Below are 26,144 nucleotides of genomic sequence, written 5' to 3'. Positions count from 1 at the left end.
GGTTAAATAATATGCTAGGTTTGAAAAAGAACAAGGATCTGGGAAGAGAGATCTGAGAAAGTGTTACAAAAGTATCTCAAAAAATAGAAAAACACATACATTTATTAGACTTGGCAGATAAAAGCATATGATTTAAAGACACAACAGAAGTCAGTGGAGAACAGAGAGGGAGAGGAGGCAATATTTAGTTATATTAGTTAAGAGTTGATGAATGGCCAGAACCCTTATCTTGAAGATGTGTATCACTCTCAAGTATGCTAAATAAAAATATATCCTCACTATAATACTGAAATTTCAGAGCATTAAAGATGAAGAGAAAATATTAAACCAGGAGAGACAAAGTACCTAAAAAAGGAAATAGCAGTTAGACTGAAAACAGGTTCTTAACAGTAACAAGGTAGTAGATGATGAAACAGTAACCAAAGAAGTGTAAAATGATCAGAATTAAAGTTCCCTAAAGCCCTTGAATTGCTTTAGAATGAGATACACTGCTTAACTTTAGATTTGAGTAAAAATATATTTAATATATGTATTGATAATAAAGTTAATAAAATGAATACTTTTAAAATCAGGAAAGGATAGAAGAAGAGAGGTAAAGAAAACCAATAAATAGGAAAGAACACATCGCTATTAAAATGGTTATTATGAAAAAACTCCACAAATTCTGATGAGAACGTGGAGAAAGAGCAAAATCACTGCGGTGGACAAGAACAGTCCTCAAAAACCTAAACACAGAATTACTGTATGATCCAGCAGTTCCAGTACTGGGTATATAACCAAAGAATATGAAATCAATAAGTCAAGAAAAGATACTTACACCTCCATGTTCATTGCAGTTGTAGTCACAGTAGCTGAAATTCAGAGTCTACCAGGGTATCCGCTGACAGATTTGTGGATTAAGAAATGTGGCGTGCATACATAATGAAATATTATTCAGCCACAAGAAAGGATGAAATCCTGTAATTAGCGTCAGTGTGGACGGAATTGGAGCCCATCGTGTGAAGTGAAGCCAACCATCCTACAGTCTAACAGGGTAATCATAATCCACGACAATCAACACTAAGTTTCAAAACAGATGAGTACAGAGGGTTCCAAAATCCAGAACTGATTAATATTCGAGGAGATGAAGATGCCAATTAATCAGAAGCACAAGATAGTAGCGATTAAACTACTGGATCCAAAAATTGTGAATACTTGAAAATTGATTAAATTTAATAGTTAAGTGATAAAAGCTCTCAGATTAACGTTACTACAGATCCATAGTCTCCAACCTCACCTGATCCTTAATGCTGTTAGTCTCTGTGCCTCAAATAACTTTTTCCTGTTATTTATATTTCTAAAAAAATTTTTATTAGTATGTTTGTCATACATAATAACTACATTTATCACTGGGTATTGAAACAAGTACCTCACACAGACGTGTTGGGCTTGTAATTCTCTTGCCTCAGTCTCTCTCGAGTACTTGAGATTATAGGTGTGTATCACCACCTGGTTGCTGGTTCCCATTTTCCACAACAAGGATTATAAGTTTTCACTCTCTGACCCCCTAGTTTGTCACTATTTCTTCCCTCTCAGGAGATGACAGCCATTCACGCGCTCCCAAATTACAGCCATGTGCTACCACGTGATATCTTTGGTCAATCATGGACCACTTATACAGTGATGATTTCCTTATAGAGCCTGGTGATGCCACAGCTGTCTTAGACTATTGCAAGCATACTGTGTGATGTTCTCGAAGGATGCATTGCTCAGAACACATCCCTGGAGTTAAGCTGTGAATATCAATCTACAGAGACCGTTAGGAAGGAATTACCTGAGTTTGGCCTCCTTTCCATTTCCTTAATTACATATCTCCCTACACTAGTTGCTCCCGTGGACCCAGGGCTCATTTATAGACTCATGTTTACTCCTTATTCCACAGGAAATGGATCCTCCATTTTTCTAAAGATAAGTGCTCCATTTTTTACCTCAAATACACCCTTCTTAACTTTCTTCTGTACCCCACTACATTAACCATTATCTGTTTTAACCATTCTTGTAACTTTAAACTCCTGTTCAAGCACTCCTTTACTTTAACATTTCTTGAATGTTCCTTCTGGCTCAGAGCAGCAGACTTTCTGAAATGGTTATCTTTTAAACTCTCGTATTCCCCTTTGGAGATGCTGAGGTCATAAATAACCTGCGGTAAAACCTGGCGGTCATGCAGCAGCCATGCCAAACTAGATCTTCAACCTGTAGCATGAGTTGTCTGTCTTAAGAGCGGCATGACCTGGTTTATCTGCCTCTCCCATCACAATTTTTCAGTTTTTCTATTTTGTGTCTACCCAGAAATCTCCTTCATATTTGGAGAAATAACAATCATTTGATAGTATTCATTGGAAGATGTCTTGTTTTCAGGTACTGTTCCTGACATGAAATATCTTAGAATCAGTGTCATAACTGTTTTTCTGATCCAAGAGGATGCAAAAGGCTCTCTGTAGCTTTGAACAGTTTTCCGGTCTGCTGGGAACAGTGCAGGAGTTGGTCTGTCCCTTAAACCACCTTCTAGTCAACACTGGGAAATCAAGTAAGTGTTATATACTGCTGTGATTGCTTCCCAGCTTTTGAGAGTTGAGTGTCCTGGGAAGTCACTGAGGTTTTCTCGTTAAAAACTGACTTGTGGGATTTTGGAAGTCTGGTAGGTTTTCTTAAGGTGGAATCTTGCCTTACTCAGATTTTTTTTTATAGCAATGTGGTGCTTTAGCTTAAGGGCAGTTCCACAAACCATTTGAGGTATTCAGTTGGAGCTGCCACCTTCTATAAAGAAAACCAGGTGCTGGCGGTTTAAGAGCTTCTCAGACGGTTGTGGAGTCAGGACGTCCAAAGCATTTTCAGAAAGTGGCAGCTCCCTAACAGGCTAGGAGGTGGTCACCTTAGGGAGCCTGCCTAGCTGGACTTCTCAGAAGGAACCTGGGAGGCCATAAACAGCATCTGAAAGTCAGTCCCAGGCACGAAGAACAGAGAAGACTGCAGGAGGATCCATCTGTGGCTGCCTCCCCAGCCCAGCCAGAATAGCACTTACCTTTGTCTCCACTTCTGCAGCTGTCTGCTTGGTGATCTCCAGGTTCTCCACCAGGGCTGTTTCTCCCAGGAAGTTGCCAGATGCAGAGGAGAGACGAGAAAGCAGATTGTCCTCCAGGGTTTTGAGCGTGATTTTGAATCCATTCTGCTGTTTTGTGAGATCTGACTGCAAACATCAGGGAAGAGGGAGTCAGGTAGAGATACTCAGAGTGGTCTGAATAACAAGTCAGAGTTCCTCGTCTTAAAGATAGTAAACTAGAGGCAAAATATCAATTACCATAAGCAGAGAGATGAGCAGAAGGGATGAGAGGTTGAACTGAATACCAAATACACAACAGAGACCTGACCTCTGTATTTGCTGATTCTGCTCATGCAAGCTTAACCAAACACAGATTGAAAGCATTTTAAAAAATCATATCTGTCCTGAACATATATGTATTTTTGTTATTAATACCTAAATAGCACAATATGACAACTATTTATAGACCATTTACTTTGTGTTAGGTATTGTAAGTAATTTAAAGATAACTTAAAGTATACAAGAGTATTGTGCAGAGTCTGCACAAATACTACAGCATCTATATAAACGACTTGAACATCTTGTGATCTTAGTAACTGAGGTGGGTCCTGGGCCCAATGCCCCACCAACTGAAAAAGAAGATTGCTCAGGGCATAAGACCTGGGGTGAATTTATCCCTCTTTTAGCATCAATTATGCCAGCGTGGTTGATTTCAGTCACTAGTCCTACGATTGTTGTGCACTCTAATATGGTCAGTGTCACTAGATGGATTTTACTCTTGGGAAATGGAAGGTAGAGCCAAGTTTTAACTTTCAGGAAGGTCTACTCTATCACTCTTTTATTGGTCCTCTATGAACAACTCTCTCTGGATAATTTAAAGGAAAAAAAAACCTGTTTTATGTAGTTTAGACAAGTTATTGCAGGAATCTGCCTTACAATTGGAGAGGGCACTGGACCCAAGCAGGTGTCATGTTGTCTTCCCTTTCTGATTGGTCAGCTCCACATACAAAGCCCCGGGACTTGTAATTTTTATTTTGGGTTTGGAGAGTTGATTGCAGGAAACCACAGATTTCTTTGCCCTTATGCAGCCTTTGGGTGCATAGAGAGAACAGCTCATAGGCTGAGGCTTTAGCCATGGCCATGCTCTGTTTTTTTTTCATTTTTGTCCTTAGCACCTGTTTGTGGTCCAGCATGGACAGGCTTGGTGTCAGTCGCTGGTACAGGGATATGGAGCATCTTATTTCTTTCTGTATGTTCTTTGCCTCCCCTCCCCACCTCTTAGGCCCCTTCCCACGTGCCAAAGTTCTATCTCCTTGATTCCTGTTATCTGTCTTTTATCTTGATCTTTGGTTGAGCTATACTTTAGGCTGCTGGTGATCTTTAAGCTTGTGTGTCTGATTTAATTAGGTGCATCTGCTTTCTGCAAATGACTCAAGTTTATCTTTCCTTATGGCAGAGTAGTATCCCATTGTGTATTTGCTCTGTTTCTTAAAAACACATATTTTAATTCTGCCTGGACATCAGAATTTGCTGTTCTGTCCTCTGGGAAAGCTCAGTGCCCAGAGGCTTTCAAATTATTGAAGAATAAATTCAAGTGCCAACTTCTCATGGAATTTTCTATCTGACCATCACGGTTTAAATTAGTTCTCTGGCTTTCTAATATCACCCTGCTTTATTTTCTCCAAAATTCTTACATTAGCCGAAATGACATTACATCTTTATTTACTACATTACTTGACTGGACTGCAGACTCTGCAAGGACGGGGACATGGCTTTTCTTGGTCATTGCTGAATTCTCCATTCCTGTAATCTCACCTGCAGTTGACTGCAGGTGGTACTTCATGGGCATCTGTTGAATGCAAAGTCTCCAGAGTCCCTGAACTCAGTGTCACATACATAGTAGGCTCAGGCCCATGCTATCTAACCCAATTGTAGTTAAAGGGAGGAAAACGTACTCATGGCATGAGCTGAATTGTGTTTCCTGCAAATCTGTGCGCTGAAGCCCTAACTTCATACACAAGTGTGTTGGAAACGGGGTCTTGGGAGGTGATGAAAGTTAAATGAGGCCATAGCATAGCTTATATTGTTAGAGCTCTTCTAAGAGGAGGCTTCTATGGTTAGAACTCTTCTAAGAGGCAGCTTTCCCCTCTCTCCACCCCTGCACAAGAAGAGGTCACAAGAGAATGTCCTGCGAGCTGAGTAGAGGCATCATCAGAGACCAACTACGCTGGCACCCTTATCTCAGACCTTTGGCCTCCAGAAATATGGGGAAATAGAAGCCTGTTGTTTATGCCATCTGGTCGATGGTATTCTGTTAAGACACTCTGAACCGACCAGATACAAACCTAGCGGGGTTGAATCCATTTCTGTCACCTTTGAGGAATGTATTTCCATGCCTATCTGTATTCATGTGCCCATGAGCGGCCAGCGGCCATCAGATTCACAGCCTGTGGTAGGCTCTGCTCTTGACCATGACACTGTCCCTTCTTACAGCCAGCCCTGGCTTCTAGTCTTGTTCCACATATCCTCCCTGGCCAAACTTGGTCTTTCTGGGTGGCTGGATGAGGCTGGGCTGTTCCAATATTTGACAGCCTTCCATGCTTGGATCCAAGAGAACTTTTTACCCAGCCTTGCTGCCTGAGTGGTGTGCCCAGCAAGATCTACGGCAGAATATATTTTTCTTCCTTCTCCCAATGAACACGTCATATACCTTCAGCTGCTCCAGGTCCGGCCTCTCCATGCTGACCACGGCAGCCAGCAACTGGTCCTCCAGGCCATCCCTGGTTACAGTGAAGTTGATCAGAGTGGCTTGAGCCTGCAGCTCAGGCTGGTAGTGAGGATTGGCCAGCTTAGTATGAAGGATGAGCCGGAATTTGGGATTATATTCACACTCCTTGTCTCCAATTTTGATGAATCTGGAACATAAAGACTCATGTGAAGGTGAGGGGCTTCCCTGCAAGATTTGGTCAGGGATAGAATCCAAGATTTTTTTTTAAGGTCACAGTCAGTAGTGTTGCCATATTTGAATGAAGTTAGCAGGCAAGGTATCCTCTATTGCTCACATGTGGAGAACAAGTGTAGAAGGCTGTACGGACCCTCTCTCTCTGCCACCATGTTTGACCTTGCTGCATCTCCATGGGAAGCCATTCCTGCTGCCATCAGCCTAGCTAGGATTCTATGAAAAATGTCCAGCAGATGGCAGTAAAGCTTTTGGAGGAAGGGGCATTTTGTAGTTGTACAAAGATATTTTTAGGCCATCAGAGGCCTTACTTGTCCTCTTGGCTGACGGGAGAATGACTCTGATGGCATAAATTAGACAAATACATAAATAAATAAGCACTATCAGAAGACACAGAAAGGCATCTCAGGGCCTAGGCTGTGGGTGAGGTGCCAGCTTCTGGTAGGGTTTGTTCCCCAAAGGGTCATTTGTTAGAGCTTAGCAGCTTGGTCTCCAAGGTGATGAATTGAGGTAGTGGACATTTAAGAGGTGCAGCCCAGTGGGAGGTAATTCCAGGGCATGCTCAGCTTGGAAGGGGCTAGTATCTCCCAAGAGTGGGTCAGGTCTGATAGAAGTGGGTTAGTTCCTGAGAAAAGGGCGTTGTTATAAGAAAAGTGAGATATTCTTCCTCGGTCTCGTTTCCTGCCTTCCTAGAGGCCTCTCTCTTTCCCCTACACCTCTGCCATAATATCTTTCACTATGTCGCAATGTAGTTAGAAGGGTCTCAGCAGAAGCCTAACAGATGGGGCTTCTCACCTTGAACTTCTGGTCCCCAAAACTGTGAGCTAAGTAAACCTTTTTTCTTTATAAATTACTCTGTCTCAGGTATTTTGTAACAGTCAAAGAAAATGGACTAAGGCAGTTGCTGAGTCAAATATGCCCTAGATGCCTCTATATTTCTCCTCTATATCACCTCCTCCTTATGTCCTACATTTGTGAACTCCTGGTCATGGACCAGCACCCAAAGGCTCATCAAATTCACAAGGATACAAGTTTGTGGTACGCAGACATTTGGCTTGGACAGAATGCTCGTGCTTTGAAAGTCTATTTTTCAGGCCAGTGAGAAAGCTTAATGGTTCAGCACCTGCCTGGCAAGCGCAAGATCTTAAAAAAAAAAAAAAAAAAAAAGTCTTCTTCTGGATCACTTTCCTTCTGAAATCCCTTCAAGGTGCGTGCTGTTGACACTTAGAGGGAAGTCAAACAATCACTGACTGATGGGAGGGAAGTCTGTTCTAGGAAGCCTTCTTTCAGAACCAAGGAAAGCTAAAATAATCTCTGCTGGGAAGGAAGACAGCCTGCCAGCTGCAGAGAGCTCCTTGACCTAGCCGGGGAGGGAAGGTTCTAGAAAGAACAACCCTCTCCACGACACACCAGGGCTGTGAACCTGCTTCTCATGCAGGGCAGCCTCAGGTCTGAGTCTTACCGTCCCTTTTTAATGACTTCCCTCCCAAGCAGAGGTCCCAGAACAGGATCGATGGACTCTTCCAGGTTTTCGATCAATACCACGTCTCCAGCTTCCAGGGCGCGCTCTATGGTTTGCAGGTAGCTGGGAAGGGAGTTGTACAGTGTCAGCCTGGGGCAAGCTGCTGATTCCAGGCAGTTTAACAAAGCCCGAGGCAGTCCTGGTCTCTAAGACACCAGCACACTTGGGGGCCCAGCTGTTAGAAACGTTTTCAAGGGCCCCGTTCTTCTTTCTTTAAAATGGCATTTCTATGAATTTTGACATTTTTAGAAATCAGGAGAAATTACAAAATACAATGAAATTAAAGAATTAACAAGAATTCTTTGATCTGTTATTAACAATTCAGTGTTTACTGTGCATATTTGAATATTCAGTGCTCCTTTGGTATCTATGGGGAATTGGTTCCAGAACCTTGTAAATCACAAACTCCATAGGGGCTTAAGTTTCTCCTGCAAAATAATGTAGTATTTGCATATGACTTAGGTACAACCTCTCATTACTTTTACCTATAGTAGCTGACCCAATGTAAATGTTATGTAAATAATTGTTATTCTATTGTTTAGGGGATAAGACAAGGACCAAGTCTGTACATATTTGGTAAAAATGCAATTTTCCCCCCAAATGTTTCTGATACGTGGTTGGTTGAATCCATATACACAGAACCTACAGATATGGAAGGCTGACTGTGTTATATTTTCAGATTTAGCTTTTATATAATCTCATGCACACAGCACCTTTACTGTATAACCTAGATTTGTGTACATAAAATGCAAACTTTCCCCATGCCATTAGATAGTCTTCCAAAGCAATTGTTAATGCCTAGTAATTAGATGATATGGATATACTCTAATGTATATATCAAACAATTAGCATAGGTCTAGATTACTTTTAATTTTTCAGTGTTATGTAGAGTTTAAGAAGTATGTTTATAAGTTAGTTTCCTGAAATCAGTTTATAAGTTTAATACAATTCTAATTCAAACAAAAATAATAATAAAAATCTTGACTAAAAGCCTTAAAGTCAACCTATGACAGTATAATGCAGATAGTAAAAAAAATAAGATCATCATGAAGAGAGTCTAATTGTTCCTTCAAGGTCCCTAATGACAGAAGGATTCGTATTACCCAATTTTAAAATATTTTGTGTAACTTCAACAATGTAGGCCTATAAAAGAAGTCTGAGAAGTTATACCAGAAAGTTAACAGTGTTTTTGAATGATGAAATGTAGACATTTTTATTTCTTAATTTTTGTAACTCCTTTTCCTTGTCCAATTATGACATTATTTTTGTAATGAGAAATAATACAATAAATGTTATGAAACATGGAAACATAATTAAAAGCTAGCATAATTTGAGAGGCATAGAAAAGAAACCTGCTTAATAAAATATTTAATATAGTAAAATGGAATTTCTAATTAATTGAGAAAGGATGGAAAATTTGACAGATGATATTGGAACAATAACTAACCAATTGGAAAATTAGCTGTACCTCATTTAGGTTCTTAAAATATATTGAAATTGATTGACTTTCAATGTGAAAAATCCACAGATAATTAAAAATGTAGATTAATATTTATAATTTCTGGTAAAGTTTTCTAAACATGATGTATGGAAGGCACGGGTGACAAGTTTGGCTAAATAAAGCAGAGCATGTCAAACTTCACACATAACATTAAAAAGGAAATGAGGCAGTGGAATAAAAGGTTACACATATTTTTTATGTGTAGAATAATATTTGTATTCAAAAAGTGTATGAAAAATCTAGAAAACCACTCAATAAAAGCTAATCAGTGGATTCAACCAGAGAATTAGTTGAGCAACTATTTATTGAATGTCTACGATGTGATGTTAGCAGTGTTTTAGCTACTAGGAATGTAGCAATAAGCAATAAGATAGGCTTCTGCCTAAAATGTATTTATCCAGCTAGAAAGGAATACTTCACTCAAACTTTGGGAAGAAGGCCAGGATTAGATTGCTTTGTGACCATAGACAACAATATATCATGTCATACGTGGGTGTTTATTTCCCAACAAAGTTTACTCTGCGAGAGTAATATCAATTCTAGCATTTCACATTTTTTCTGTTAACTACTAGGCCTAACATTACATGTTTCATTTAAACAAATCTGGGTGAGTTGGACCTCAGAGATAGCACGTTAGGGACACTCATAAGGTTGGAGAATGAACCTCACAGTAGTAGCCTTGTGTTAGACTGGGTAACCGTTGAGTTCTGAAGGAAGATGATCTGTGTCAGGCCAGGGATTTCACTCAGTAGCACAACTGCTTGCCTGCTAAGCATGAGATCATGAGTTCAATCCTCCGTGAAAAACAAACAAAAACAAACTAAAAAAACCAAACAAACAAACAAAAAAACCCGTGTGGTCAAGTACTGCTTCATTGCATTTTCTAAAAAAAGTTTAAATAAACATTTCTTTAAAAAAATAATTACAAGTGGCCAATAAGCATATAAAAAATCAGCATCTTTGGCCACTAGGCAAATGCAAATCAAAACTACTTGGAGATCATATCTTAGCCTGGCATCAAGAATGCAATAAGAGAGACTGCTGAATCCTCCTACATTGTTAGTAGAAATGCAAGCTAGTACAACCACTGTGGAAATCAGTATGGAGAATTCTCAGAAAATACACATGGAAATTTTGCTTGGCCCAGATATAGCTAGTGGTATATTCCCAGAAGAATTAAAGACATACTCTAATGACACATGCGAGGCTATGTTTATAGTGGTTCAATTCACAACAGGAAGGCTCTAAAAACAGCTTTGCTGCCTGTGAATAGATGAATAAAGAAAAATAGTACATTTACACAATGGAATATTATTCAACCATAAAGAAAAATTAAATCATGTCATTTGTGGGAAAGTAAATGGAACTCAAGACCATCATGCTAGCAAAATAAGCCAGCAACAGAAAGTTAAATATTTCTTGTTTTCTATCACATGATAAATCTAAAATATAAATAAACAAATGAATAAAAAAGTATCTGAAAAGTATGTGCCACATAACAGAATGCAACAACCTGCCAAAAAGATGATACACCATGATCAAGTAGGATTTATCACAGGGATGCAGGGATAGCTCAACACAGGCAAATCAATAAATGGAACACATTGCATTAGCAGAGCCAAAGACAAAAATCACATGATCATCTCAATAGATGCAGAAAAAGATTTGACAAATTCCAACAGCCGTTTATGATAAAAATCCCCTAGCAAATTGGAATAGATGGTCTTTAGCACGATCTTATAAAACCCATCTATGACAGGGAGGAGGGGTCCCGGGTTCCTGGGGCACCTCAGCCCGTACCCAGCCGCGCCTGGCCGTCGGTGTGCGGAGGAGGAGCTGCGCGGATCCGGAGAGCCTGCAGAGGCTCCTTCCTTTGTCTGGGGAAGGAGGGGTCCCGGGTTCCTGGGGCACCTCAGCCCGTACCCAGCCGCGCCTGGCCGTCGGTGTGCGGAGGAGGAGCTGCGCGGATCCGGAGAGCCTGCAGAGGCCCCTTCCTTTGTCTGGAGGAGGAGGGGTCCCGGGTTCCTGAGGAACCTCGGCCTGTGCCCAGCCGCGCCTGGCCATCGGTGTGCGGAGGAGGAGCTGCGCGGATCCGGAGCCGCCTGCAGAGGCCCCTTCCTTTGTCTGGAGGAGGAGGGGTCCCGGGTTCCTGAGGCACCTCGGCCTGAGCCCAGCCACGCATAGCCATCTGCGTGCAGAGGAGGAGCGGGGTAGATCCGGAGTGCCCGCAGGAGGCCCTTCCTTTGTCTGGAGGTTTGTGGATATCTCTGCAAGCAGGGAGGGATCACAGGCTCCTGAGGCACTGCGGTCTGTGGTGAGTACCCTAACCCGGCTGCGATCCAAGAGCTGTGGATCTACCAAGGGGCAGGTGGGCGCACAGTGTCCCTGAGGCCCAGCTTGTCTGGAACCGCGGAGTTCTGAACAAGCAGAGGAGGGCCATTGGTTCTGCAGGCCCAATGGCCTGGGGTAGAGTGGTGCCAGAGTCTCAGTAGCTGCAAACATAGAAGGGGATTTTCAACAGATCCTGAGGAGGCTTTCAAATAACACTTGAAACACAGAAATATAGGAAAATGACAAAACGAAAGACCAAATTACAACCTCAAACCTCCAGCCCATATCAGGAAACCCTAGGAGAAGTGTATTTAGAAGAAAATATATCCCATCCTCCTCATATATTAGACACAATAGCTACTGAAGTTGACAAGCAACTCCAGGAAGCTTTAAAGAAATTCAAACTCGAAATAATTTCCCAGATAAAAGAAGAAATGATAAAAGAAATGAAAGAGATTCTAAATATATCTAAAGAAAACACAGATAAAAAATTGGAGGAATTAAACAAAAAGATAGAATCCCTAGACGAGCAATATAAGAAACAAACAGAATACATAATGCAGATGCACAGAGATATACAGGAAATAAAAAACTCCACTGAAAGTTGTAAAAACCGCCTTAATGAAAGTGAAGATAGAATTTCAGACCTTGAAGACAGGATTGCAGCAAGTGAACAGGAAAGGAAAGATCTTTTAAAAATAACAAGGAATCAGGAAACAACAATTCAACAACTGCAAGATGATGCAAAGAAGAATAACATAAGAATGATAGGGATTAATGAAAAAGAAGGAGACAACATAAAGGATATCAAGAGGATATTTAGAGAAGCAATAGCTGAAAACTTCCCAAGCATGAGATCAGAAACTGACATCAGGATCAGTGAAGCATATAGAACTCCAAATAGTCATAACCAAAATAAAACTACACCCAGACATATAATAATCACCATCCCAGAAATCCAACACAAGAATAGATTATTAAAAGCTGTCAGAGAGAAAAGACAGATCACTTATAAAGGAAAACCTATCAGAATCACAGCAGACTTCTCATCACAAACAATAAAGTCAAGAAGAGCATGGAGTGAAGTATTCCAGATCCTAAAGCAAAATGATTTCCAACCTAGACTGATATATCCTGCAAAACTATCATTTAAAATAGATGGTGAAATACGATACTTCCATGACAAAGAACAGCTGAAAAACTTCATGAACACCAAACCAACCCTGCAAAAAATATTGAAAGACAGTTTAGATACACAAAGGAAAAAACCACTAAGCAAAGCAAATAATTAAACAGAACAGAAAGATAAAGATGCAACAGCAGAGAGATAAGAATCCTACAATTAAACAACATTTAACAGTAATAACCATTAATGTAAATGGTCTCAATGCACCAATCAAAAGAAACAGACTAGCAGAATGGATCAAGAAACAAAATCCAACCATATGCTGTTTACAGGAAACCCATCTAACCCAGAAGGATACTCACAGACTGAAAGTCAAAGGATGGAAAACAATTCTTCATGCAGCAGGAATCCAAAAAAAGGCAGGAGTAGCCATTCTGTTTGCAGACAACGTGAACTTTAAACCAACAATGACCATAAAGGACAAAGAAGGTCACTACATACTCGTAAGGGGAAAACTCCAAGAGGAAGAGATAACTATCTTAAATATATACGCACCAAACTCCAGAGCGCCCAGTTATATAAAACAATTATTAACAGAAATGAAAACTCAAATTATCAGTAACACAATTGTAACGGGAGACCTTAATACGCCATTGACACCAAGGGACAGATCGACCAGACAGAAAATGAGTAAAGAAATAACAGAACTGAATCATACCTGTGAACAAATGGGTTTGATAGACATATACAGAATGTTCCACCCAACAACATCAGAATACACATTCTTCTCAGCAGTACATGGATCATTTTCTAAAATAGACCATATATTAGCTCATAGAACATATTTAAACAAGTGCAAAAGAGCTGAAATCATCCCTTGCATGTTATCGGATCACAGCGCTCTGAAATTAGAAATTAATGATAAAAGATACTGCAAAAATCCCACAAACACATGGAAACTGAATAACACACTCTTGAGTAATCAGTGGGTCACAGAAGAAATTAAAGAAGAAATCAAACAATACCTAAAAGAAAATGAAAATGCAGATACAACTTACCGGAATCTGTGGGATACAATGAAAGCCGTTCTGAGAGGAAAATTTATTGCACTGAGTTCCCACATCAGGAAAACAGAACGAATACAAATAAATAACTTGATGCTACACCTCAAACAGCTAGAAAAGGAAGAGCAAGTCAAGCCCAAAGCCAAAAGAAGAGAGGAAATTATAAAAATCAGAGCAGAAATCAATGCAATAGAGACTAAGAAAACAATCCAAAGGATCAACAAATCAAAGAGTTGGTTCTTTGAAAGAATAAATAAAATCGATAAGCCCCTAGCCAACCTTATTAAAAAAAGGGAAGAAAAAGCTCAAATTCATGCAATAAGAAATGAAAAAGGAGAAGTCACTACAGACCCAATAGAAATACAGAAGATCATCAACACCTATTTTGAAAACCTCTACTCTCAAAAGTTTGATAACACAGAAGAAATAGACAGTTTCTTAGAAGCATATGAAGTGCCAAAGCTAGATCAAGAGGATGTAAAACTGTTGAATAACCCAATCTCGGTTACTGAAATTGAAAATGTAATTAAGTCCTTACCCACCAAGAAGAGCCCAGGCCCAGATGGATTCACTGCAGAATTCTACAAGAAATACAAAGAAGACCTAATGCCGACACTCCTCAAACTATTCAATGAAATTGAAAGGGAAGCAATCCTGCCTAAGTCATTCCTGGAAGCAAATATCACTCTAGTACCAAAACCTGAGAAAGACCCAACTAAAAAAGAGAACTATAGACCGATCTCCCTAATGAACACAGATGCAAAAATCCTCAATAAAATATTGGCAAATAGGATCCAGCAAATCATCAAGAAGATTATACACCATGACCAAGTGGGATTCATCCCAGGAATGCAAGGATGGTTCAATATACGCAAATCAATAAATGTAATTCACCATATCAATAAAGCCAAAAATAAGAATCACATGATCATTTCTATAGATGCAGAAAAAGCCTTCGATAAGGTCCAACATTTATTCATGATAAAAACTCTACAGAAAATTGGAATAGATGGTCTTTACCTCAATATAATAAAGGCCATCTATGACAAACCAACAGCCAGCATCATACTAAATGGCCAAAAATTGAAAGCCTTTACTTTAAAATCAGGCACAAGACAAGGATGTCCTTTATCACCACTCCTATTTAATATAGTACTGGAAGTACTAGCCAGAGCAATTAGGCAAGAAAGAGAAATAAAAGGGGTAAAGATAGGAAAAGAAGAAGTTAAGTTGTCATTGTTTGCAGATGACATGATACTCTACATAGAAGACCCCCTAAGCTCCATTGAAAGACTCTTAGATACAATAAATAAATTCAGTAATGTGGCTGGATACAAAATCAATACTCAGAAATCAATAGCATTCCTATACACGAACAACAAAACCACAGAGAGGGAAATAAGGGAAACTGGACTATTCACATTAGCAAGCAAAAAAATGAAATATTTAGGAATTACTCTTACGAAAGAAGTGAAAGACTTATACAGTGAAAACTATATTACACTGAAAAAGGAAATTGAAGATGATCTCAGAAAATGGAAAGACATCCCTTGCTCATGGATAGGAAGAACAAACATTGTGAAGATGGCCATTCTCCCAAAACTCTTATACAGATTCAATGCAATCCCAATAGAAATACCATCAACATACCTTATAGATCTAGAGAAATCACTCCTAAATTTCATCTGGAACCAGAAGAGACCTAGAATCGCAAAAGCAATTCTAAGCAGCAAAGACAAAGCAGGAGGCATCACAATCCCTGACTTGAAATTATACTACAAAGCAACAGTAGTAAAATCAACATGGTATTGGAATCAAAACAGAGCTGAAGATCAATGGAATAGATTAGAAGATACAACCACAACTACAAACACACTCAACCACCTTATCTTCGATAAAGGAGCCAAGCAGGTTCACTGGAAGAACGACAGTCTCTTTAATAAATGGTGCTGGAAAAACTGGCTCTCCATTTGCCAAAAACTAAAGCTAGACCCATGTCTATCACCATGTACTAAATTAAAATCTAAATGGGTCAAAGATCTGAATATTAAAACAGAAACGCTAAATCTATTGGAAGACAAATTGGGTAGAAACCTTGGAGACATAGGAGTAGGTAGAGAATTCATGAATAGGACTCAAACTGCACGGGAAATACTTCCCAGAATCAATAACTGGGACCACTTCTTATTAAAAAGTTTTTGCATGTCAAAAGAAATCTCCAGCATAGTGAAAAGAAAACCCACAAACTGGGAAAAGATTTTAGTGAACTCTCTCTCAGACAAGGGACTCTTGTCTAAAACATATAAAGAATTAAAAAAACTCAGACCTTCAAAATTCAAAGATCCAATCCAAAAATGGGCATCTGAGATGAATACGCAATTCTCAGATGAAGAAATGCAAATGGCAAATAAATACATGAAAAAATGCTCATCATCATTGGTCATTAGAGAAATGCAAATTAAAACCACACTGAGATACCATCTCACTCCTGAAAGAATGGCCAGGATCAAGAAAACCAACAACAACAAATGCTGGAGAGGCTGTGGGGAAAAAGGAACTCTCCTGCACTGTTGGTGGGAGTGTAGACTGGTACAGCCTTTGTGGAGATCTGTCTGGAGGTTTCTCAAAAAGTTGGGATTGGAAATCCCATTTATTCCAGCTATTCCACTTCTAGGCATATTCCCAGAAGAACTGAAAGCATCATACCACAGGGATATATGTGCACCTATGTTTATAGCAGCACAATTTGTAATCGCCAGATCTTGGAAACAACCCAAGTGTCCATCAACTGAGGAATGGATAAAAAAGTTGTGGTATTTCTATACAATGGAGTATTATTCAGCTATAAAGAAGGATCGCATTGAGATATTTATCAATAAATGGGCGCAGCTTGAGACCATACTCATAAGTGAAATAAATCAATCTCGCATGTATGAATACCGAATAGTTTCCCTAATGTAAGTAATGATTCAAATATATAAAAATATGTGATAATCATGATTCCCCATTATGTGGCCTTGAAGCCTTATAAAATTTTCACTTATTAATTAGAAAGGCTTTACTCTGGGCTTTTTGATATGGAAATATTTGAAGCTATAGTATATGAAGTTTTATCCAAATATTTTAAGGAAAAAGACAGACACTATGGTAACTACTATTCTTTAAAAAAATTATTTAGCTATTTCTTATGTTTATTTTAATTAAGGGAAAAACTTAAAAAATTAGGATATATAGTAGTAACTCTTTTTGATCTCCTATTAACTTGTTTTGAAGTCCTGTAATACTCCCAAGATCTTGTTTTGACTGATTAGACTCTGTTCCATTCTGTGCGATAGTAGCAAGTTTGAAGGTATAGGCAACTAATTTGAAGGCAATAAGATTCACAAAGATGCCCATTCTGGTTTGACTATTGTCTCCTTTGGAAGTCCTGTAATGTTCACAATGCCTAAGTTTTATTGGTCTTGTTCTCCACTGTTTTGTCCGGCTTTATAATATCTAATGAGATGGACAATTCCTTTTAAGGAAACAAGAGACAATGTTGATAACCATTGTTGATGACCTTGTACTCTGTTCTACATCATGTGCTATGTCTATCCTTGGTTTGGACTTACAGCTTTGTTTTGTCATATTTGACTTTATTCTCTCCCCCCCAAGAGAGTAATGAGAACTGAGGAGTAATAAAATCCAAAATGTATAAATTTTGTTATAAAAAAGAGAGGGAAGGGAAAAAAAAAAGAGCTCTAACGGATATAACAACAAGTGTGTTTAGGGCTGTTAAATAGCTGACTATATTAATGTTTTTGGATCATTGAACACAGCTGTTTGCAGTCTCTCCGTTTGAATGTCTACTTTGTATTCTTTGATACTGTGATTTGAGCAACTATTTCCAAGATGATATTATGTAATCTATTAACAGGTGATTTCTTACTGTTATGTTTTTTTTTTTGTAGTTATGTATTATGTGTAACCTTACACTGCTTTGTTCTGTTTTGTGTTTTTCTCTTTTTCCTCTTAAATAAAAAAAAAAAAAGATTAAAAAAAAAATAAAAAAAAACAAATAAACATACAAAAAACAAACAAACAAACAAAAAAAAAACCCATCTATGACAAACCAACAGCGAATATCATACTAAATGATCAAAAATTAAAAGCTTTCACTCTAAAATCAGGAACAAGACAAGGATGTCCACTATCATCACTCCTATTCAATCTAGTTCTGGAAACATTAACTGGAAAAATTAGACAAGAGAAAAAAATGAATAAATATAGGAAAGGAAGAAGTTAAATGATCATGATTTGCAACTGATATATTTTACACAGAAGAACCCAAAATCTCCACCAAAGATTTTATAGATTTAATATCCAAATTCAGTAGTGTAGTGAGATACAAAGTTAACACTCAAAAGTCAATAGCATTCCTGTACATAAGCAACAGAGAAAGGAATTAGGAAAGTACACCCTTCACAAGAACCACCAAAAAATACTTAGGAATCAGTCTAACAAAGGATGTAAAAGATTTGTACAGTAAAAATTACAATATTCTAAGAAGGGAGTTTGAAGAGGATGTCAGAAGAGGGAAAGATATCTCTTGCTTTTGCATAGGGAAAACCAACATTTTGAAAATGGTCTTACTCTCTAATCTGCTCTACAGATTTAATTAAAATGCCATTAGCACACCTCACAGACCTAGAGAAAACACTCCCAAAATTCATTTGGAACCAGAAAGATCTAGAATAGCAAAAGCAATGCTGGGCAGCAAAAGCAAGTGCCAGAGCATTGCAATCCTAGACCAGAAAGTAGACCACAAAGCTACCATGATGAAATCAGCATGGTATTGGCAAACAAGGCCTGAGGATCAGTGGGACAGAATAGAAGATGCAGACACAACTCCAAACACACTTGCTCCTTATCTTTGACAGAGGGACCAAACATGTTCACTAGAAGAAAGACCAGCCTCTTTAATAAATGGTGCTAGAAAAATTGGCTCTCTACATGCTGAAGACTGATACTAGGGCCATGTCTATCACCATGCACTCAACTAAAGTCAAAATGGGTCAAAGATCTAAATGTTAAAACAGAGACTCAGCCTACTGGAAGAGAAAGTGGGTAGAAATCTTGAAGACATACGTGTAGGTAGAGAATTCATGGACAAAACCCAAAGTGCATGAGAGATACTACAGAGAATCAACAGCCAGGACCTCATCTTATTAAAAAGCTTTTGCACATCAAAATATATCACCAACAGAGTTAAAAAAGAAAACCCAAAGAGTGGGAAAAAGTTTTAGTCATCTGTCCCTCAGACAAAAGACTTCTATCCAGAAGTACAAAGAATTGAAAAATATCAGGCCTCCCCAGATTCAAAGCCCCAATCCAAAAATGAGTATCAGAGATGAATACACAGTTCTCAGATGAGGAAATACAAATGGCAAATAAATATATGAAAAAAATCAACATCATTGGTCATTCAGAAATGCAAATTAAAACAACACTGAGATTCCATCTGACCCTAGAAAGAATGGCTACCATCAAGAAATCATCCAGTAACAAATGCTGGTGGGGTTAAGGGAAACCAGGAACCCTTCTCCAGTGTTGGGGGGATGCAGACTGGTACAAACACTGTGGAAATCAGTGTAGAGATTCCTAAAAAATCTAGCATCTAATGGTTCCATCTGACCTAGGTAGTCCCCTTCTAGGTATTTGTCTAGAAGAATTGAAAAAATATCCTACCCCAGTGATATATGTGCACTCATGTTTATAGCAGCACAGTTTGTAGTAGCTATATCTTGGAAATGACCCAGGAATGGATAAAAAAGATTTTTAAAAAATATAATGTAGTACTATTCAGCCATAAAGAAGGATAAATTGGAGACATTTATAGGTAAATGGATGCAACTCAAGACCATACTTACAAATGAAATAAACCAGACCCATATGTGTAAAAATTGTGTTGCCTCGTTAGTGTGAGAAACTGAACAATAGGATCCAAAATGTACAATAGATATTGTGAACTGGGAAAGAAAGAAAAACTGTGACAAGGGAAAGGAAGAAATGGATAAAGAAAAGCTACTTATGTATACAAGAGATAGTTAAGATAGCTGTACAGCCAGCTTCTCTTTGTTCCTTGAACAGAATGTTTTGTACTGATATTGTTTAGACAAGATATCACGCCTGTATCCTCCTTAAAATAAAAACAAAGTATGTACCATATACCAATGTTTCTCTGGGTTTTGGAGTACATATACAGTGGTTCCATAAGGTTATATTGCCGAGTGTTGGTGTATGTGTCTTAGTTTGCATAAAAAACTCCATTAGGACCATACAATTTCAAAATTGCCCCAAAATGCATTTATCAGAATATATTAATGTCATTATGTGATATGTGGCTATCTTTTTAATTGTGGTAAATACACAGAAAATTTTCCATGTTAAACATTTTTAAGGGAAAATTTCAGTGGTATTAAGTGCATTCAGACTGTTGTTGAACAATTACCACGATCCAGTCATAGAATTCTTTTTGTGTGTGTGTGTGTTCAGAACTGAAACTGAGACATGACACAGGGCACAGGGGGTGGTGGCACATGCCTGTAATCCTAGCACCTGGGAGGCTGATGCAGGAGGATTACCAAGAGTTCGAGGCCAACCTGGGCTACACAGTGAGTTCAAGGCCAGCTTGGACCGCATAGTGAGACCTTATTTAAACACACCCATGCACACACACACACCTCTCAAACAAACACAAAACACTGACACCTTAATCCTCCTCTCCCAATATTAACCCCCAGCATTCTGCTGCCCCTGCTGTGAATGTCACCACCCTGGGTGCCTCCTCTGAGATGAACACGAGGCTGCTTTTCTCTCTCAGTCAGCAGTGAGCAGTGAGCAGCTTCGCCAGGCTGGTGAAGCATAGTGGGTACCGGCCTGCTGTTCTCTCACGCCTCACAGACATGGAGTAAATGTCCATCCCTCAAAGACAAAGCCATGTGGCATGTCCAGAGGCCTCTGATGGTTCCTAACACAATTTCCAGCTGGTGGTGATCTCTGGATAAGGCTCTGCAGACAGAAAGGATCGTTTAGGTTACAGTATGTAGAGGTTTCAGTCTATCTTTGGCTGGCTCCCAGGCAGGGTGGCTGAGGAGAAACGGTTCACGGTGGGCAGAAGGTGGCAGAACAAACAAGGAGCAAAAACAAGACCTCTTCCTTTCCCTTGTGTTGTATCCAGGGTACCAGGATGAGGGCAGTGCCAAACCGGTCAGTGGACTTAATCCTGGTACCCTTCGTGCTAGCACTGCGTATGAATCAGTCACACACACTAGATTCAACCACCTCTGAAAAAGTCCTGCTTGTGATTGCATAAGGCTGTGGGGTCACATCTAAACTTACAGGCCATGACAACATACTGGAAACGCACATATTCATGGAGTACAGGGTGGTAAAGACACACGTGTAACCTGTAATGATCAGAGGAATTCGGGTTTCCACTCATTATTCTTTGTATCAAGAATCTGCACTCTGCCATCTCTCCCCTTCTCTCTTTCCTCCTTCTGTTCAATTTCTCCTTCTTCTTTTACTGAGACAGGGTCTTGATCTACATTCCAAGCTGGCCTTGAATTTGAGGTGCACCTGCTCCAGGGCTGGGATTACAGTTCTGACCCTAAGTACTCAAGTGTCTCTTAAAGTTCTTTGTAAAAGACAGAATAAAGTTTTGTACACCAGAGTCACCACATGGGCAGTGACCAAATTCTAATGAGAAAGAAAAGCATAGACTTAGCACAAGGTGCCTTCCTTGAAATGTCTCCTAAAATGGGAAGAGAACCAGGAGAAATCAGAGGAACCTTGAGAAGTGATCAGAAGAGGAGAAATGAACCACGGGCTTGATGTCTTCCCATCCTATGATTTTTCTGCACAAATGGTGGCCAGAGGTCAGTTTGCTCTCAGCTGCTTACCCTTTCCGGCCAATCTGGATCACTCGGAGGTCTGCTCCGTATCTGTTCTTGACCCACTTGATCCCTTGCAGCTGGGGGTCCACCATGAGCGGCCAGCGCTCGCAGTGGGTGAGGATGGTGGCATTCTCCACCGACATGCGGTCTGCGGGGAGGCCCTCGTTCCGCCAGGCAGCCACGACCGCGTCATCTGTCAGCACCCTCAGTGGGTCCAGGGTTGGGGTGACTGGGATGGGAACCTGTGGAAGACGCATTCTCAGTGTGTGGCGAACACAGAGCCTCTCTCCACATGATGTGACTCCTGTAAAAGCAAGATCACACTCCCTGCCCCTCCTCAATGCCTGGCTGGCTTTGTGATTACTTCTGGAATCAGGTTTTGTGAAAATCCTGATAGTCTTTCTTCTCTTGATGGATAAACAGCAGTAGAACTTCAGCCTGTGTGTTTAACTCTTTGCTCTTTGGGATATTCCCCTAGATCAACTTTGCACTATAGATGATTTTCATTTCAATAAGTAACATCCTACAGGCCTTTAACCAGGTTAACATTTATCTTCCTGCTGCACGACTCTGTTCTCCAGTGAACTCAGTGAGCCTGCACCAGGTCCCATGCTCCACTCTGCTCAGACCAATCTCTCTTTGGTCTGCTTCACCAAGCTGCAAATGAATCAGAGAGGCTGAGTTCTCCTCCCCAAAATTGTGTTCCCAGAGCTCTAGGTACAGGAAAACTCCCAGGAGAAACACCTGCTGGGGAGCTGCTGATCGCCCCTGAGAACTCTGCCCACGTCCCCTCTTGTATGCCTGCAGGCTTTCTCTCTTTCTGCCTCTCTCAGCTCAGTTAATTCTTCTATCAACAATCTTTTCCAACAATGAGTCATAGACTTTTCTAAGGAAAGAAGCAGAGGTAAAATTCACACGATATGAAATTTACATTTCAAGGTGTGCCATTCGGTGGCATTTAGGGTGTTCACAAATTTATGCAACCACCTTCTCAATCTACTCCCAAAACATTTCCATCATCCCAGAAGGAAACCTTCACACTCAGATAATCATGCCCTGCTTTCCTCTACTCTATGCTCCTGGTAACTACTAATAGGTTTTTCTGTCTCCATGGATTTTCCTAGCTAGACATTTATTACAAATGGAATCATACAAGATGAGACCTTTTGTGACAGGTTGCTTTCACTTAGCATAATGCTTCTGAGGTTGAGAGTGAAGACCTTTCAATTTATCTGTCTCTTTCCTCTGTGGTTTGTTTTGCCCACTAACCTTAAGAGAAACCTCTTCAAATCATCGCCTGTGCCTTTATCTACTAAGGGCACAAACAATCCACACTACACAATCAAGCAAATTAGCCTCTTTGAGGTTCTTTTATTCCATATTTTATTCCTTAGCCTTCTGTTATGGAATAATACAGCACCAAGACACCATTTCACTGGAAGCCATGCTCTTGGATTTATCCCAACCATGAGACAAAAAAGTCTTTGTTCTTTACAAATGACCAGTTTCGGGCATTCTGTTATAGTTGATCAAAGTAGCTGAAGACACTGTCAGTGAAGTCAGTGGCATAAAAACACTCAGGAGCCCCAAGGGATATTGGGAAACTCCTTACCGTGATGCTTCCGGTGAGCTCACCTTGACTCACCTGATACTGATGATTCTTTTGACAATTTCCTTTTTCCACAAACATTTCAGATGAAAAAAATAACTAGTACCTGTATTGTTCCTAGCTCTGTAAGCTTTTAAAGCACTGCTCAGCCAATCAACGTGTGAATAGGAATTTATGAGTTCATCTGAGAAACCAAACCACCATGCAATGTGCTTTGCATTTGAAGAGTACAGTTACCCATCCATTCAGAATAGGTTTCTTGCAGTATGGTGTAAACTTTCTGTGCTGGCTTTACTGGTAGCTCAAGGAACCTAGTCTTCTTCACTGGACCTTGAACATGCCAAAGGCATCCTAGACTAGGATGTCTTTGAGACCTCCCTTATGGATGGGTGCAAGACGCTCTGAATATGAGTGAATATTTGCAGACTGATGACGGGGAATGATGTGAATGTGCTAAGTGAATGTTGAGAATCATTCTGACTACATGGTCTGGGTGCAGCACGGAATTCCCTTTAATCGGGAGTTAACATTTCTCCACTTCATTATGTTGGAGGGCAAGGTATAGACAGCAGAACAGGGAGTAAAATCTACCTAATTACATGATGATGACAAGCTGAGCAGCCCGAGGAAAAGCACCAGTCGTGGAAGATAAAACTGTTTCCACAAGTGTGTCTGTGAGTCATAGGGGCTGTTTTCTGATCTCTCGGTACAGCTTTGGGGCCTGGTGACAAGATACAATGACAAACAGGGAAAGAGACTGTCCCAATTGCTCTATGGTGTCAGTGCTGGAGCAGGGTGATCTGAGAGAAGCGCAAGCTTCTTTTGGTGTCTCCCAGGTTTGCAGTTTTGAGAAAGGCCAGGAGACAGAGACTGGCTAGAGTACCAGGCTTCCCACGCGAGGCTTCATTAAGGGGTGAGTTTCTGGCCTGTGGTGGCCCACCCTTCGGGACAGTGCTGGGTGCATTTGTGTGCATGTCTAACAGCTGTGCTCGGGAAGGGCAGAAGTGCATGTGCAAGAGGGCACGGCGAGCTTCGAGTTATCACGGCCACATGGTGTCACTGGTAGCTACGGGCTGACGTGTTCAGGAGGAATTCAGGCAGTACCTACCACCAGCTGGCTCAGGTAAGGTCTCCAGCTTCCGTCCATGAGGCTCAGCCGGTATTTCTTTGTAAAGAAGCCGAGGTATGAAATGAAAGCAGCAATGAGTAAAATGTCTCCGCATAACGTCCTTTCCTGTCGTTTGAAGTTCTGCACAGCTTCTGCCCACCTCACGTTTTCTGAAGCGAGTCCTCCCACCTGCAATTTCAAAGGCCAGAGAAGGAAGAGGATGTGTCACGCCTTGGGCTACAGAGCTGGGGATGCGGTCTCAGGATGTGCTCACCAGCAGAAGGCCTCAGGCCATCGTGTGTGTGACCTTTTCAGTCACGTGGGATTTGCCCCCCAGAAGCAAGCATTTCAGAAAACAAGTTCACGGTCTGCTCTATGCATTACGTGGGTGGGGGAGGATGACAGGCTTTGAATGCAGGCTTCGGGCTGCTGAGATTAAAGATAATTGAGTGTGTTGATCACTTAACCACAGTGCCTGGTCTGTGAGACATGTGAGGAGATTGTGTATCTCTCCCTTCTCCTCTCCAAATACTCATTTTCAAATGGCAAAATGCATAGAAATACAATCAAGTCCATGAAATAATTCACAGTGGACAGGGAGGTAGATATGGTAATTAAGATATACTGTTAGAAGTACTGTAGGGATCTGGGTGTGTACAAAGAGCTATGAGCTGCACAATATACCCGGACTGGCCTGGCCCACATGGCAAAGGCACCCCTTTTCTGGGGAGGAAAGCCAACCATTCTATGGAGCACTATGGGGTGCATGATGGTGCTTGGTTTCTGCATTAAGACTTATCACACATTTTTTCCTTGGAATAAAGACTTCGTACAGTGTCAGAGCCAGGAGAGACCTGAGAGATTTGTCACTCTCGTGCCTCATCTTAGATTAGGTCAGAAAAGTCATGTGTCTCCCCAGAGTCTCTGCTATAGGTCATGATGGAGGTGGCGGTGGAATCTGTAGCCCGTCTACCAGAGCAGAGTACCACTCTACCTCACAAATGACAGAACGTGCTCAGAACTCAGAGCGCGCTCTAGACAGGCAAAGAAGGCTGTGCTGAGTTCTGGAAACCAAGCAGGACGTTGAATGCAAGGCAAGCCGGAGAGCTGGGTGACTTCTTGCACATTTGCAGAGGTGCTGTCTCTACATATGGAGCATCATGAAACTGCGCAGTGGCTGGTCCCACAAACAAGCGCACAGCCATTCATTTGTGAGGTGACTTCACTAAGGCATGGCTCTACCCAGTGACAGCTATGACTCACTCCTCCAAAAATGAAAAAAAGACTTTGTCATGTAAATAAAGGCAGTTGGGATAAATGTAAAAATGAATTGATTATATATTCCTTCATTAGTAAACCTGATGGTATAGTCTCATGTGAAGAGAAATCACATCAAGTAGACACTGCTTTGTGAGATTCTCTCTATTCTCTTTCTGTTTCTCTCTCTCTCTCTCTCTCTCTCTCTCTCTCTCTCTTCTCATGTGCTCACATTTTCTCTACTGGGCTTGAGCCCAGGTGCTTGCACACACCAGACAAATTCTCCACTATCAAGCTGTACACCCAGTCTCCAGGATCTTAACTGATAGAGGTGATGACCATTACAAGCCATGGGCATTTCAGAAAGCCCTAAGTTCTTGAAACTCCTCTCAAGAGCTGAGGTCTGTCTCTCTCTCTCTCTTCCTTTGACTCTGTGACACTTTGACAAGACAAAAGATAGTGGAAGTGACATTGTGATGGTTTTGTCTCAGGCGTTAAGAGATTGGCACTTCCCATTTCCTGGACTATTTCTTCCTGGAGCGCTAGGTCATGGTGTGAGAAGTCTCACTACCTGGCTGGTGAGATTGCATAGAGAGGACCTGAGATTCCACGGAGAGGGAGAGAGGTCCTGCGGAGCAATCTCTGCCAGTG

The 26,144-nt window shown here is 40.6% G+C and overlaps 1 protein-coding gene across 2 annotated transcripts in view; it reads right to left on the bottom strand.

The window, feature by feature from the left end:
- Dnah9 (dynein axonemal heavy chain 9) overlaps positions 1-26,144 on the bottom strand; it is a 365,933-nt gene that overhangs the window by 77,539 nt on the left and 262,250 nt on the right. For both annotated transcript variants that reach the window (XM_063242417.1, XM_063242418.1), the window contains exons 52-56: positions 24,237-24,425; positions 21,526-21,761; positions 7,501-7,623; positions 5,790-5,994; positions 3,062-3,226 (exon numbers count right to left, since the gene is read on the bottom strand). In XM_063242417.1, coding sequence (XP_063098487.1) covers positions 3,062-3,226; positions 5,790-5,994; positions 7,501-7,623; positions 21,526-21,761; positions 24,237-24,425 — 918 coding nt within the window. The remainder of the gene's footprint in view (positions 1-3,061; positions 3,227-5,789; positions 5,995-7,500; positions 7,624-21,525; positions 21,762-24,236; positions 24,426-26,144) is intronic.

This window comes from Cavia porcellus, unplaced genomic scaffold (assembly GCF_034190915.1).
Source record: "Cavia porcellus strain 051 isolate PalLab524CR breed Dunkin Hartley unplaced genomic scaffold, mCavPor4.1 scaffold_32, whole genome shotgun sequence".
NCBI lineage: Eukaryota > Metazoa > Chordata > Mammalia > Rodentia > Caviidae > Cavia > Cavia porcellus.
Note: the sequence above shows the minus strand (reverse complement) of the source record. Positions and strands in the feature narration are given on the sequence as shown.